This window comes from Onychostoma macrolepis, chromosome 09 (assembly GCF_012432095.1).
Source record: "Onychostoma macrolepis isolate SWU-2019 chromosome 09, ASM1243209v1, whole genome shotgun sequence".
Classification (NCBI taxonomy): Eukaryota; Metazoa; Chordata; class Actinopteri; order Cypriniformes; family Cyprinidae; genus Onychostoma; species Onychostoma macrolepis.
In genome coordinates, this window is record NC_081163.1 from 8,851,651 (window position 1) to 8,867,719 (window position 16,069).

The following is a 16,069-nucleotide window of genomic DNA, read 5'->3' on the forward strand; positions in this document are numbered from 1 at the left end:
CAAATTAGGCAGATGACAACATGGAAAGCTTGCGTGACATGCCCTCATTCTCGAAACGCCAACTAAACATGCTTTGTGCTGGTCATCATGTTTTATACAGTAAATTATAGGCTGCCACTATTAAAATGATCACAATTACTGATATATTAATATTCTACATTTGTATGTTTATGTACATTTTTTTACATTTGTACAAAAAAAACCCCCCTCCAACTTCAGTGTTTTTGAGCATGATTTCCATTTTCCATATTCACTGTAAAACCACTTGTCAAGCAGCCATGATGTGAGACTGACACCTCCAGCTGACGCCCTCTAAAACACTTAGCCTCCATTTTCTGCCTTCCTCTCCTCTCTCTCCTGTCTGACTCAAAGCCCACTTCACTCGCTCCTTTGCTGCTCATATGTCTCTTCTTCCTCATCTTTTCCGGTTTTCTTACCCCCACAAATTCAAGCCCTCTTTCTCTGCAGTTATTCCTGTGCAAATCATCCTTTTCTCTCCAGCACCTCTAAGACACTAATCCCGCTGTTCTTCTAGATGAAGTCCTGCAAAACCAGTCACCTGTGAATGAATTTGAAGTATTGCTGAATTTGTTGCAATAAAAAAATCAGAATGTTTAAAAGATGCACCAGATTCAGACAACATGTATACTTCAGAAATGTTGATGTCTACTGCCTGGTCTCCCTGTACTTTCACTGTAAATGCCTTACTGCAAACAAAATTTTGCCTTTTTTCTATTTTTTTTTGCCTGAGACGAGACTTATTTTCTGTGGTTATTGAACCTGGAATAAACGTTTAAAGCTCCTTTGCACTAGCAGATCCATCCTGGACATCGATCATCCAATAAGAGCAGTCTTGTCTCTGACGTACAGTCACATAATGGAAAAGGGCTAATAAAATTACACAGACAAATTTTAGACCGTGTTTCATCTCTCTGTCTGCCCAAGCACACAGACATTACTCTCCTTCTGTCCATTAAAGGAGACATTTGTTTTGGCTCAAGTCACATTAGCTCAAACCAGAAATGGTCCAGTGTACCTGACCTTTCTGCCACTTATTGATATGATACAGTATAAATGATGGCAAAATCAGTGCTAACATTTTGAATTGTAACACTGCTAATATTGTTGTTTGTATTTTTTCTCATTTGAAAGTTGCTTAGGACAAAAGTGTCTTCTCAATATAAATGTAAACTGAGATATCAATTCTTAAAGATTGTGGAATATAACAGTGTTGGTTAATTACTTGTAACATCAAACTAGCCAACTGACTAGCTGGCTAATACTTCCATATAACATCTGGCAACTGACTAGCACATTCTGAGGTGTTTAGATTTTCTCCACAAACACAATAAGATTACATTTGAACTACAAGCAAAAAAAAAAAAAAAAAAAAAAAACGATGCGCCAATTGTCACGGAAGTTTTGTAACCTTTTCTACTCAGAGTAAAGCTTTTACAAACGCTAGCCGATTTGGAATGAGGTAAATACAAAACACCCTGCAGAGTATGACGCACTAAGCCAGCAACAACAAGCCATTGAACAACAATGCAGTCACACTGCAGATGCACTCAACACACTGAGTCAGGCTCTTAAGAGCATTATGGGAAGTGTCTGTGGCTGCTGATAATAGCCTTTTGCTCCCTTAGGCGTCCTTTTAGCTTTACAGAATGCTTTAACAAACAGAGAAGGACAACAGCAATTCTCAATGGTGTTTATCTGCTGGCAAAAGCTACACAATCACATCAGAAACAAAGAGATCACTGGTCAGATGCCACGGACACTGTAGGTTCATAACTATGTCGAAAGTGATGTGAAAATATCAAGTAAAAGAGACTGGGACAATTGTAACGTGCAAAATGTCTAAAAAAGGCTATTGTGTCTTCCAGTCGGGCTACCAATCAAGCGCAAGAAGAGGTGAAAAATAACAATTTGGTACCCACGCACTGTTATTTGCACACACACAGAAAGCCTTTTTTCATAAATATGTTTCATGACTTATTAATATATGTTTTAGCTAAATTGATTTACCTCATTTAAAACAATTATAATGTAGACACCTCTTAGACTTCTGCTTTAAACTTTTCTGACAGCTAAATTATTACTAAATAAAAGCAAAATCAACAACATAATGTAAAGCAACAGTTTTAGGCTCTTATTTGAAAAAGGTGAGTTAATAAAATCTTTTAATCTTTCATCTTTTAATCTTCTATTAAAATCAGTATTATGATAAAGCCTTCCTGAAAGTAAATATTTTAACTATATTATTACTGTTGGAACATATATATGTTTCTTAATCCAAAAGATGACAGGTAGACCCACAGTATTCTGTGAGTTATGAAGGAAAATATAAAATAAATATATAAATGAAAGAAAATATTAAAGAACTGTCCCCAGTCTCCCCTATGTCAAGCACAGAAGAGTCTGATCCCTCAAGTATTGAGTCACCTCTGGAGCGGAGCGGCATTGTGTGGTCTATCTTAGACTGGCAGGGTTATTATGACTAGCGGTGAGGTGGGTGTTTGCAGCCTTTGATCATTACTGGCTTAAATTAGGAATTATCTCAAGCACATGACTTCACTGGCAGTCTGCACGTGAGACTTGCTCCGTGTCAGTCTCACTCATGTGTGCCCACATCTACACACACACACACACACACACACACACACACAGTATGGGTGTTTATCCACACGCTGAAGGACAGCAACAACTGCAGCTCGATAGGGGAAGTCCCTGTCTTTCTGTGGCCATTACACCACAGGCATGATCAAACTGAGATAATGGCAGCCAGTCTGTAGGATTGAAGCTACCGCAGTGATGACAAATTGATGTATCACCAGATATCGGAAACAGACTGATACCTGTCCGATATATTTATATCACGGCATTTCCCCAACATTAGTACATGCCTTAAACAGTGCACATCCTCAGGCTTCATCAATCTGTGCTGCAGGCTAAAGTTGCCATGAATAAAAGATGAGGTAGATGGACCCTGTGTCTCATTATCTACTCAATCAGCATGTAGTTCACAGTCACAGCAGAAAGAGATACAGTAAATAAGACTGTAGCATTTCAAATGAGACTCCCCAGATCTGCCTTTAAAAAACGTGGAATAAAAACATCTAGTGTCTTGTTGCTTTAATATAATAGTACCACATACAATAGCAAAATCATAAAAAAAAAATATTCAATAGATCATTAAATGTATTTTTAATAATCAGTCTTTGGTATTATACCTCCAAGGCTACATTTATGTGATCAAAAAAACAGTAAAAACAGTGAAATTGTAAAATATTACTACAATTATTATAATTGGTATATTGGTATATAATTGGTACTATTTTGGTATATTTTAAAATGTAATTAATTCCTGTAATGGCAAAGCTGAATTTTCAGCAGCCATTACTCCAGTCTTCAATGTCACATTATAGCTTTGGTGCTCAAGAAACATTTATTATCAATGTTGAAAACATTTGTGTTGCTTATATTTTTGTGGAAACTGTGTGAATGCTTTGATGAATAGAAAGTGTAAAAATAACAAAACAGATTTGACTTGAAATGGAAACCTTTTGTAACATTATACATTTATTTATTGTCACTTTTTAACAATTTGATACAACCTTGCTAATTAAGATTATTAACAGTAGCTAAAAAAAACTTTGGATGGTGAATTACTGCATGTCAGACCCTCATTCTTCTAAACATTTTGCAAGAGCATATGGAGGCAAACTGATTAATTATTTTTCTGTCAAAAACAATAAAGCGACACATAGATCATCTGTGAGCCATTTATCTCTGTAGCAACATTCATTACAGCAAAACAGAATCTCAGTGTTGCCATCTTTATGTACTTACATGCACAAAGCCAACAGTGTTAATATAAAATGTGACACAGGGGTGTGTTTACTCGAATTATTATTCATTTCCTTAATTCATAAAGCACTTTACAACTACTTTATAACTCAAAGTGCTGAACAATCATGAAAAATTCACAAAAACTCAACACTTAGTTCCAAATACAGGTCATCCAACCAGAATTTAAAGTTGGAGCAATCTGATAATATTACATACATACCATTATGTGCGAAAGGGATTTGAAAATACATACAAAACTATTCAAAGGACCAGAATATATTCAGCTCAGAACTGTTTATTCAATTAGCGTAAGCTTCATGGCTCCTCAGTTAATCAGGGGGACTGGGGCAAATGTTGCGTTTGCCCCAGTCTCATGAGTGTAGCATCATGGGAAAGCACTCTGTGTGAATCCATTTGATTTTAAAGCTATGCTAATTAGCAGCGTTTAATTGGAAACAGAGGGAGTGCCATGTGTGGAATCTGACTAGTGGGAATACAAATGGAAAGGAAAACCAACAATCTTTCCAGTCTAAAATGCTCTTCAGAAAACACCAAGTTCCAACTCTGAATTCTAATAGGACGAGCTGTTTGAAGTTAAAGGCAGATAAATGCACTCCTGTGATCACACATTCTATACTACTGCATTAAGTTGCTATGTTGTTTGAAAATTGTAAGCAGCCAACAATTAGGCCAATGAACTTCTTGAAGTTAATAATATTGGCTGTTTATTAGTATTAGTATTTATTAGTTTATTAGTATTTATTTATTAGTATTAGTATTTATTATACACATATTCTGCATGAACATAATATTATTAACATGCTAATAAGCAAATAGTTCAGACGTAGGGCTGCACGATAAATCGCATGCAAATGTCATGCGCATCTCATCAGTAAAGCCGGTTCTGTGATTAGTAGCAAGTCTCCATCACATGCATTCAGATGGAGCGGCATTTAATACACAGAGCCGTAGTTCACTGATTAGCTACGCAATATCATGTTCATAATCGAAGGCAATTCATCTGCAATTATGAACGCGATATTGCGTAGCTTTACTGACAAGATGCGCATGATAATCGCATACGATTTACGATGCAGCCCTAAGAGAATTGGTCCCTATACTAATGCATGGTCTCTTGTTGCTTAATGCTTTAGTTAATATCTATAAATCTGAGGTGGAACACTAAGGTAAAATGTAAACTACTGGTAAAAATCGTGAGTTTTTGAATAGCAGTATCATCAGGCTACAGGCAATTACAGAAAAAAATGGGTCTGGTGGGTCAGTCAGGCAATCAAACAGCCTCTCCTACATAACATACAGTTCATATTGCAAAAAAAGGCTTGATGGCTGCTCTTCAATCTGAACAGCCTGGACCTACACAGGAATTTCATGTTCCTATATAGAGATCTCTGAGTGACAGGTGAAGCCTCATATAGCAGTGACATGTGTTTCTAAGGATGCATATGCTGGTCTGCAATCTTCTCAGTTCGTCTATTGTTTCATCACAATGACTTAGCAGTGCTTCTCACTGGCTAAACAATGTCCCTTGATTTTTTTCTTTTTTTGCAATTTACAAAAACAAGTGCTGTCACAGAGACAGGTGTGATATCTCTATTGCAGTTACCTCTATCAGGTACCACATTTTCTGCATACTATTCCAGAAAAAAATATATTACTTACAGCACCTTTAAACTTATTTCTTGCATCAGTGAATCGTCTAACCGCAAGTCATGTTCGGCACATGACCATTGCAACAATATTCATCACTCAGCCCAGAGCACAGTATGGAAATGTATTATATATTTCGATTTGTTCCAGAGAGGGAGAGAGAAACACAAAGATGACTCAATCCAAACCAAACCAAACGTGTGGTCACCCTTCAAGATCCTCAAATCTTTCTTACATCATAAACCTTGGAAAAGATGCCAGTGTGAAAAGGTGTAGACTGAAATACCGCAGGTCTTAAAAATGCAAGCACGATTAAGAGGTCTCGAGCGAATGTGGGGTGTTTATTTCTCTGTATGGCACCCTGAAGCCCTTTCATGCTCTTTAAAACACTGGTGAGTCAGATGTTTTCATTCTGGAGCCATCTTATATGCTCAACACCCTAGCAAAACTACTGCCTCGAAGCTGTACCAAAAGATTAGGTAAGGCAATTGCGCCATGTAAGTATTCAAATTTATTTCAAAATCAATACACATAACTGCATGAGCATGTTTTGTTTTATCACATCATTAACAAAGCTCTGAGGTCATGCCACCTCTCTACCATAAACCAGGATGGAATGAGATTACACAGACCATCATTATGGCTTTAATTAGATCAAGGACAAAAGCTCAGAAATACAGTGGCGTCATTTTGAGGTTTCAGGGCAAGAAAGGTCAATGAAACTCCAGCCACTTATATAAATGTCACAACAAAACAATTGTATGTCCACTTCACTAAATTCTTGCATATTTCATGAAGCTGTTGTTGGAACAAGTAAACAGAATGGCAAAACTGGATTCATAAAATAAAATAAAAAACATAATATAAGGGGATAATTCAGCCAAATTAAAATGAATTAATATTAATAGGTTATAACATTTTCCAAAGCAATTGATGAAAAAATTATTTATTAACATGAATTTATTATAATTAGGGTCACTAATTAGGGTTTTACTTATTATAAAAAGGGTTACTCCACCCCAAAATGAAAAGTTTGTCATTAATCACTTACCCCCATGTCGTTCCAAACCCGTAAAAGCTTCATTCATCTTCGGAACACAATTTAAGATATTTTGGATGAAAACCGGGAGGCTTGTGACTGTCCCATTGACAGCCGAGTAAACAACACTGTCAAGGCCCAGAAAAGTATGAAACACATCGTCAAAATAGTCCATCTGCCATCAGTGGTTCGTTATGAAGCGACGAGAATACTTTTTGTACGCAAAGAAAACAAAAATAACGACTTTATTCAACAATCCGTCTCCTCTGAGTTCCGAAGTTGAATGAAGCTTTTACGGGTTTGGAACGACATGGGGATAAGTGATTAATGACAAAATGTTCATTTTGGGGTGGAGTAACCCTTTAATATAAAGATCGTTCAAGTTGAAAATAATAATTTTATGAATTAATTAATCAAAATTTTATAGAGCGATTGTTGAAACAATATAAAAAGGAAAATTTAATTTTGGAAACATAATAATAACAGAATACATTATAGATAGTTCCACTCAAAAGTGAAAATTGTCATTATTCACTCATCCTCATGTCAGTGCACGTCTGTATGTTGTTATTCTTTTTCTCAATGGAACAAAAAATAATTTATTTTTTCAAATGACAGAATTTAAACTGATGAACTATTATTTTAATTTTTTGTATACAACTTTATGTGGAGATTAGAGCAACAAAAAGCTTCAGCGGTGACACAAAAAGTGCAACACCAGAGGTTTGTTAAAACCACCCACTCACTAAAGGCCAATGAGAACCTAAGCACAAAGTAAACAAGATGCTTTTAAGAAAATTAAAATCAGTGGATCATCGTTAAGTGTTGATGCAAACGCAGTTAAAAACAAAAGGATAACTGTCTCCAAGTGCAGAGGAAATGGGCTTTCTAGCGATGCAGAATGTCGCCAATAGCAGATTGGAAAAGCAATAACGTTTCAGTGCAGCCTGAGGGATGCTTCAACTCATCAGAATCGCTACACAAAACAGAATAAATGCATATTAACTCAAGTTAATTCCAATGCACTGAATTAGTCTTTTTGCATTCAGTATTGATTCATATCCACCTACGAGCAATGCAACAACACAACCTCTCAGCTGGACAAAGAAAACCTGGTGATAGGCAGAAAATGAATGACTGAGGGAGGCACATCTGTGTGCTTTGTTAGAGAGCGACAAAATGCACCTCAGCATGTGTGCGCGCATGTACGATTTTGAGTGCGATTGTGCATAGAAGCCCTTTTATATAAAATCAACTACTGAGGACTGTTATTACTTCCCCTCCATCATCCTCTTGGCAAATGGTGAAATTGCATTTCACCTACCACAAAAGAACAAAACAATATTCAACTGCTCTAGTAATTTTCCATGAGTCATACGTGCTGATGACAAATTAATAACTTTGTCACTCTGCGAGAGTCCATTAGCAAAACAAGAGAAATCCTTTGAAATCCATGCAATTTATCGGGGATTATAATTTCCATTTGGATTCTAATATAAATGATGTTTGAGACCTTTCATTACACACTCCACTGAGCATTTGTGTGGACATTTTGACCTCTGGGGCCAATGGAAAGTTGTGCATAGCCAACAGAATGTTCTCCTTTCAATGCAATTATTGCTAAGTGTGTGGGCTAAAGCCAACACCCACATCTAAATGCTTCCCCCCAAATGCAAATGTTTTGAGACTTTCTTTGCTTTGCATCGAGAAAGCCACTATTTTAAAAGCAAAAAGAGCAATCCAAATCATATACGTTCATTTAAGCTGACCTTGAGAAGCACTTGAAAGAAAGCTACGTTTCAAATAAAAACCAACAGTAAAGACTCCAAGTAAAGAGAAAATAAAGGTTATGTCAGCAACTCTTTTAAACAAGATGATAAAGCTGTACATTTTGATGTTTCTCTCTACATCCAGGTGTACTTTTCTCTCTGTACATCATTTCCATACTGGTTTTTCCACCCCAGCAGTTTGAAACATCCATATTAGAAAAAGCACTCCGTAATGCACAGAGCAATTACAGGTGAAATGTTCCCTGAAGCGACAGAGACAGCAGGCACTTTGCGAGATAACTATTCATTGAGGATGAATACAAGTACTCTCATTTTGAGTGTCAGCTGAAGCAGACCAGAAATATACATTGCTGTTGCATGCTTACCGATTTAAAGGCTAAGGGTGGGTTGCACCAATAACGATTTACACCGCATAGGGGTTTGTTTATCCAGGTTTTATTTTAATTCAAGCCATGTTGCACCACTTAAATTTGAACTTGGCTTAACAAATCAGTCATTAAACCTTCAACCTGTGATTAAATTTGATTGTCTGCCATGATTGATTCACCATAAATGGATGTAAGGTTCCTTGTTACTTACGTTTTTAGTGACATTAGAAACAGCCTTTGCAAGAAGTACTAGTATGTAGTAAAGTGATTAAAAAAAAAAAATCCTACTGTTGCAACAGTTATCGAGATCAAAGACATGCAACTAAATCTCTAACTGAAAATCAGATGTTATATTAATGAATGCACATAATTAAAGCTACCCCATAGGTTTAATGATGGTTGAAGTACAAACAAGTAAATGTACCATAAATCTTAGTCCTTATTAGTGCAACCCACTGTGAAATACTTGTTTGCTATGTTTAAACATGATGGTCACCTGCCAAAGTCAGCCTGGTGTCTTGCCTCACAATCTAAATCAGTAATGATTCTCAGACAGCACCGACTATTTCAAAGCAGGCTATTTTTACCATTCATGTAATGACAGGATTTTACAAAAACATACTCTCCCCCTCATTCAGACTGACTCTAATTGAATAAGGTCTAGGCAAAACTCCTGTGCTGAAGGCCTATATATAGCTGTGATGTCTTCCTGTGTAACCGGAGAATGAGTGGCCTATTAACATCACAAAAATCTGAAGCCTGGCACATTCCACTGTCAGAAATAACCAGAGGGGTAGAGATGGTCCTTCAGGACAAGAAGACAGGAGAGACATTGAAAGACAGAGAAGTGGGGGGGAGGGGGGCTAAGAAATGCAGAAATAAGAACAGAGGGAAAAAGTACAGATACATAGAGTGGCAATGGTCAGAATGACAAAGAAGTAAAACAAAACAATACAGACTCCAGAAAGATTGAAAGGAAAGAAAAGGGAGGATAACAATGGGTAGGAAAAGGCAAAAGAGAAAGACATATGGCATTTAGCTGAGTGACAAGACAGGTGTAAACACCACAAGTTGTCCAGAGGATTGACACATGCATTATGACTGCAGACGTCATAGACACATACTCTAGATCAGTGGGTCTTAACTGGTTTTGCTTCAGGACCCAGGTTTATTTACAGGACATTAAAATGGTTTGGCATATAAAAATGTTAAGAAAAATGCACTAAAAATCTAATTTAAAAATATTAATATTACTATGAACAGCCTATAGTCAACCAAATAAATGAGCATTAAATAGGCTTATTAGGAATGTTACATGTGTTTTTTGTTGTATTTTATAATTGTTTATGTTCTTCCTATTCTCTTTGTGTATCTTTTAAGTAATTAAATCATCGCTGATTTGCCAATTGTAGCGCCGCATGTCAGCGGCTATTGGGCGCTCAGCTGGCCTCTTCCACCATCCAGAAAGAGCTGATGCGACTTGGTGCCGGTCCCCTCGTTCCAGACTCTCTGTCAGCCGCCAGACCAAAGACCTGTTAGTATTTACTGAAGTTGTTTCATCCTTATTATGTGGTCAACGAAGGAGAGACCTGCCCTTTTGTTTGAATTCGCCTTGGGCCTCTATGAAGCCAAGTACCACTCAGTGACTGTTTTTGTGTCACTCAGTGACTGTCATCTCTAAAATAAATTTAAGCCATCAATTTATGGTGTTTTTATTTGTTTCATTTTTGGTCTGACGGCTTGATGAATTTTAATGCATCTTACCCCTAGCGGACGTAATAAGTTTTGTATGCCTTATAAAAAATATCTTCTCCCCAGATCCTCCTGGAGTACACTCAGGGACCTCAGAGGGTCCAGAGATCATAGGTTGAAAGTCCTGGCACTACAAAAACTAAACTGGGTGCAGTGAGATGTAACAAACGCTTAAAAAATCTGAAGCCCAAAAGAAGATCATTAGATGTCAATCATTAACATGGAATGCAATAAACACCACACACCAATTTTGCATTTGAAGAGAATGCTGCAAGTACAGTAAAGGTGAAAGTTTGACCTGGCTATACAGAGCACCTACACTATTTCTGTTGATGGAGTGCAAATGAGAAACCCAAATCCAATGAGAGTTATGAAAGGTGCCTTTATTGCTGGCAGTTTGGCGATGAATGTTAGTGGCAACCATAACACTGTCAGAATGATGTGCTCTGACGTGGCCAGTTCAGCACTGTGGCTGTGAAGGACAACAAGGAGACAAAGTCAACCTGAAGCTGGACGCCATCACCTCTCATCACAGCACTGATCCAAAACCAATGAATTATTTTGAACACCTAAAATAATATACCACATATTCCTTTTTGACAAAATTACAGTTGAAGCATGAAGATAAAATTCACTATTATTTTCTAGGGTTAAGTGATTTACTGAAAATTCAAGATATATGTGTGATGATTTTGTTGTTTAAGCGTCAATACAAATATTGCAACTGTTGTACCTTTTAAAATCCATCCTAGAGTGATTCTTGCATATTTATATGGCAATAATATTAATGAACTTTAAATCAAAGACAATATTACATTTACAACATGGGTCTTAACACTCCCAACCCGTGTTGCAATATTGTCTCTGATGTGTTTTATTTATATCCAAAAAACCCTTGTATATAAATCAAACTTCCCATTTTAAAGCAAAAAACTGAAAAATATAGCAATAACTTTCTTTAACTAAATTGCCCGGCCATATTGTTCACACATTCCTTGTAAAGACATAGAATTTCTCTGGGATTCTCTATACATTACTACTGAGACACATTTTAGACTGTAAAAGCAAACAATCTCCACTACATTTCTGCCAAAAGGTAATTGCAAAGAGCACATGAAACCTCTTCATTCCCAGGTTAGTAAGAAGGAGAAGTGCTTATTTAAAACCTTCAGAGAAGAAGACGAAGCACCCTGACTTGGGGGGCGGCAATTTCACAGCTCTACTTTGGGATGGGTGAGCAGTGTGTTTCAGCCCATCAGCTGCCCCCATCATTCCACCCTCGCCCACCAAACAGGTCCTTGAGGTAACTGCCACAATGGAACCCCAACCAAACAAAGTGACTGAAGAAGGAGGGGTGGCTACTTCACTTTATTTTCTGTAATTGGATTAGCCACCATTTTGTGAGACTCATCAGAGATGTGTTACTCCTTTAGCAAATTATCACATATCATGCTTTAGTGCTTGAGAACATCTGCCTTCCACCTTTTTCTCTGAAGCCTAAACTCGATAATTAGCTACATAAGCATGATAATCGGGCACAATGTTCTTATGTTGGGGACCTTATGTTCCAGTCAGTTCTACAAGGCTGTACGTAATCTGAGTTCTCAAAATGAAACATTAGTCTTACATTAACATAGCTAGATTCATAGTTACCTTCACCCAAATCCAGAACGGCAAGGACAGCACTGCTTCTGGCCTCTCCAAGATGATTGGTGGCGATGCAGGTATAGAGGCCAGCATCACTGGGTTTGCAGTCCCTGATCCACAGGCCTCCATATTCCTGGTTATCCATGTTGAGCAGTTCATCATTGTGGTACCAGTAGAGGGTAGGTTGTGGGTCTCCAGCCACAGCCACTTTTAGGCGGATATCACAGCCGGTACCTACCGCAGCGTTCCTCATCTTCCGGATGAACACTGGAGGAGTTGGGGTTGGGTAGACAGAAGCAGCAGGGTCTGGTACGACCTGATCTGAACTAACTTTTGCCCGTTTTGATGGTATCCTGGGACTTGGAGGAGCCATTCCTCCTGCTTCTTCATCAGCACCCTTCTTTAGGGTCATCTGAACCTCAGCTTTCCTCATGATCCAGTTGAGAGCTCCTTTACGGACTGCTACACGTTACTAAACTGATCGAAGCTTAAAATTACATCAAGTATCTCTAATGCACAATAAATAGTCCAAAAATAAAATAGCTTTTCATAATTTGGAGTTTTGATATGGTAAACATATTCCAAACATTCAAGCAGACATCATCAAATGCAAGACTACACTCACGGTTATTAACACCAGTTAATTGCAATACTTACTTATAATATGACTTCTTAGAAAAGTGGAAATCTCAACATGCATTAACAGAAGACCTTCTGAAAGGCCTTCAGGCACGTAGAAATGTCAAAAAAAAAGTTTGTAGAAATTTCCCACAGGTTTTCTGCATTATAAATGTTTTGGAATATGTGTCTCACATCCTTGAGACGTCCAATTAAAGAAGCTGAAAACAAAATGTTTAATCTTTCTCCAATTAGGCGAATGTAGCTTGCGCCTGTACTCCTGGCTGGATGGTATTTTTAGAGCGAGTCCCTGAGGATCATATTGCATTAGCAGCTACCCCTGTTGCCTTCTGGAAGATTTGGCCTCAGCTTTTCACCCTCAGATTCAGGTCCCCCAGTTCTTCGGGATCTAAGGGGAAAGAAATGACCGCTGGATCCTTTAGGTGATTACTCAATTTCAGGATTTCCAATGGGTTTCCAACTCTGTGCCTGTGGTGCCCAGACTTTCGTCCCCTTGCCCTCAAAGTTAAGCGGTCTCACTCATGATAGCCCCCTCCCTCCACTCGCATGTCCCCCCGGGGAGGTGACAGACAAGTCCCACTAAGTCATCAAGGAACAGCTGTACCCTGATAGGTCAAATTTTTTGGACAGCCTCTCATCTTCTCCCCTGGCACTCACAGCCAATCACAAGCTTCAGAGAGTGTGACATAGGGGCCTAATGAGGGAGGGGTTCGAAATAAAGCTCTGATTCATGTGTCAAAGATAGCTGCTGAGTAAGAATCGACATCGTCACTACCATCAGTTTCAGTCTTGGCAGTGGGATTTTTTTAATTCTCTCAGAAAATAACATGATTCAGCACTCAAGCCTTGTAAGGATTAATATAATTTTTCAAACAACCCTCAGGACAAAATCTATTAATATTTGATTATTTCATCAGCGATGGAAATAGTTATGAGGATTAAAGAACTAAATACAATCAATGCAACTATATCTTGCAAATTCCAAAGACCATGAGAACCAAACAAAAGACTCTAAAAACAACAGCTGCTATACAACATAGATTGCCATCTGCTGGTCACTATGTATACACGCAAGCTGTTTTATGGTTCTACATTATGAAGACAACATACAATATTCATTAATTGTAGTGGTCGACTACTTCAATGATTCTACATCTAGAGATAATGCTAAACTTTTATATACATATATATATATACACACAAATAAAAACTTAATAAATGACTATTTTATAACAGCAAATAAGATGTACACAATTGCTGGTGTTAAACACTCATTTATTCAAATATAAATCATAAATCGTTCATATATAAAATTTCAGCATTGTTCCATGTGTTAAAATAAGTAGCAAATTAATAATAATGTAAATTAATAATAAAATATATTTTTTTATAAGTTAATTAAATTTTGTTCATTCAGCAGCAGTTAGCTGCCTATGCAATTCATTCAAAAAGTCAAACACTGACTGATCAATCAGCATGGATGATATATTATTCTATCACTAATTAATTAAATGTGTAAGTAAACATCAAGTTCATAACTCAAAATAATATTGTATCCAATGATACAAAATAATGCATGTATCAGGGCTTTTTATACAGATTTGTATAAAATGTACAATATGACAATTTTCACAGCTTTCTGAATGTTTTACTTCTGATACGTTTAACACCAGCAGTGTTCACAAACCGCCAACCCTCTGGTACATTCAACAGATGACTGATGTTCATTTTCCCTACTTTAAAATGAGATCAGAAACAAGTAAAAGGATTTTAGAGGGCTGAATTTCATGCTAAGCATGTGCCTTCTCCTTGGAACCCCCTTTGAAAGGAAAATCCTCTCTGCTGCAGTTTGTCCTGCAGGACCCAGTTGTCATAGAAACAGCATCGCTCTCTGGACTGCTGAATTGAGAGCAAATGTGTGGATGGTGCACAGGTCTCTGAGTGAGTGGGAGGGAACAGGGGAGGCAGATACAACACTTTACTATTCTAACACAATAGGGGAGATAGCAGATGTTTCAGTTGGACACTGTTTTAGGGGCTGAAATGACTGGAAAAGGCGTGGATGAATGGCAGGCGTGGTGACACTGGTGACAAGAATGATGACGTTAATGAATAACAATGAATAGAAGAGTTACACTTACGTGTGGTCGAGTCTCACTTAAAGCTGGAAGGAGAGCGCTGTGATGCCGTGATGAGTGGAGCGTCTGGTGTGTGTGTAAAACATCGCCCCCTGCTGGTTGAAACCATACCCACATGATTAGGGTGTTTCCTCAGTGATGTCACTAAGGATAGAAGCTAACCACTGGTTCTCATATTCAGCTCAAATAAACCAGCAATTAGATCCATCGCTTCCCAAAACAAGTCAAACAATTACCAAATATAAGCCAATTTAATTTTAGGTAGAAGAACTCAAAAGTTCCCTAAAATGTGTGACGTGATGATAATATGGTCAGCAGTATCAGGATTCAATACATCATATATGGTTATTATAGTTAAACTGAAACCTTTATAAATAAATAAACAAATCTGTTCCTTGAAATAAAATATAACCAAAATCAAATATAATATAGAACTTTTTTTTTTAATTTCATTTTATTTCAACATTTTATTTTTCATTTTAATTTAGTTGAACTTGGTGTTCCAAAATAATTAAAATAAAAAATAACAAATAAATACTTTATAGACATATAAAAATTATTTAAAAAAATTACAATAACACACAACAAAACTACTAAAACTTTAAAATTGAAATAGAAAATAGAAAAATAAAAATAACAGATATAGCAAAAAAACAAAAATAATTATAACAATAAATAACAAAATATAAACCATTCTTTAACATTTTACAGATAAATATCAAATGTACTGAAAATATGATACTCACAATATGAGTTATAGTGTATATAAATCTTGTAGTTATTTACAGCTCTAAAATACTTCATCATCTAGACACTTAGTCTCTATAAAATGATTTTTAAAAACGAATCACTTATTTTAACATTTTTATATATGATTTAGGGGGGAGTTAAAAAGCCTCGGAAGAATCCAAACAATTCTTTCACATTTAAAGGGAAAGTTAACCCAAAAATAAGAATTCTTTCATCATTTGATTTACTCACCCTCATTTTGTTCCAAAGCTGTATGACTTTCATTTTTCTGCGTAATACAAAAATAAAGAAATTTTGACAGATCACATCAGTGTACAGAAACTTACAGAAACATTCCCATAATCTAGCAGCTTTATTAGTGGTCATTATAAAATCGGATATTATTTTTGAACTTCATTTTATATTTATATAAATTTGAAGTGACTC

At 36.8% G+C, this 16,069-nt stretch overlaps 1 protein-coding gene across 5 annotated transcripts in view; it reads right to left on the reverse strand.

The window, feature by feature from the left end:
- spegb (striated muscle enriched protein kinase b) overlaps positions 1 to 16,069 on the reverse strand; it is a 79,929-nt gene that overhangs the window by 62,722 nt on the left and 1,138 nt on the right. For 2 of the 5 annotated variants that reach the window (XM_058788182.1, XM_058788183.1), the window contains exons 2-3: positions 15,875 to 15,911; positions 14,897 to 14,985 (exon numbers count right to left, since the gene is read on the reverse strand). Coding sequence is in view for 1 of the 5 variants with exons in the window: in XM_058788180.1 (XP_058644163.1) it covers positions 12,123 to 12,549 (427 nt within the window). In the remaining 4 variants the exon portion in view is untranslated. Of the gene's footprint in view, positions 1 to 12,122; positions 13,144 to 14,896; positions 14,989 to 15,874; positions 15,912 to 16,069 lie in introns of all 5 variants that reach the window. The other 3 variants (XM_058788184.1, XM_058788186.1, XM_058788180.1) reach the window with 2 other exon arrangements.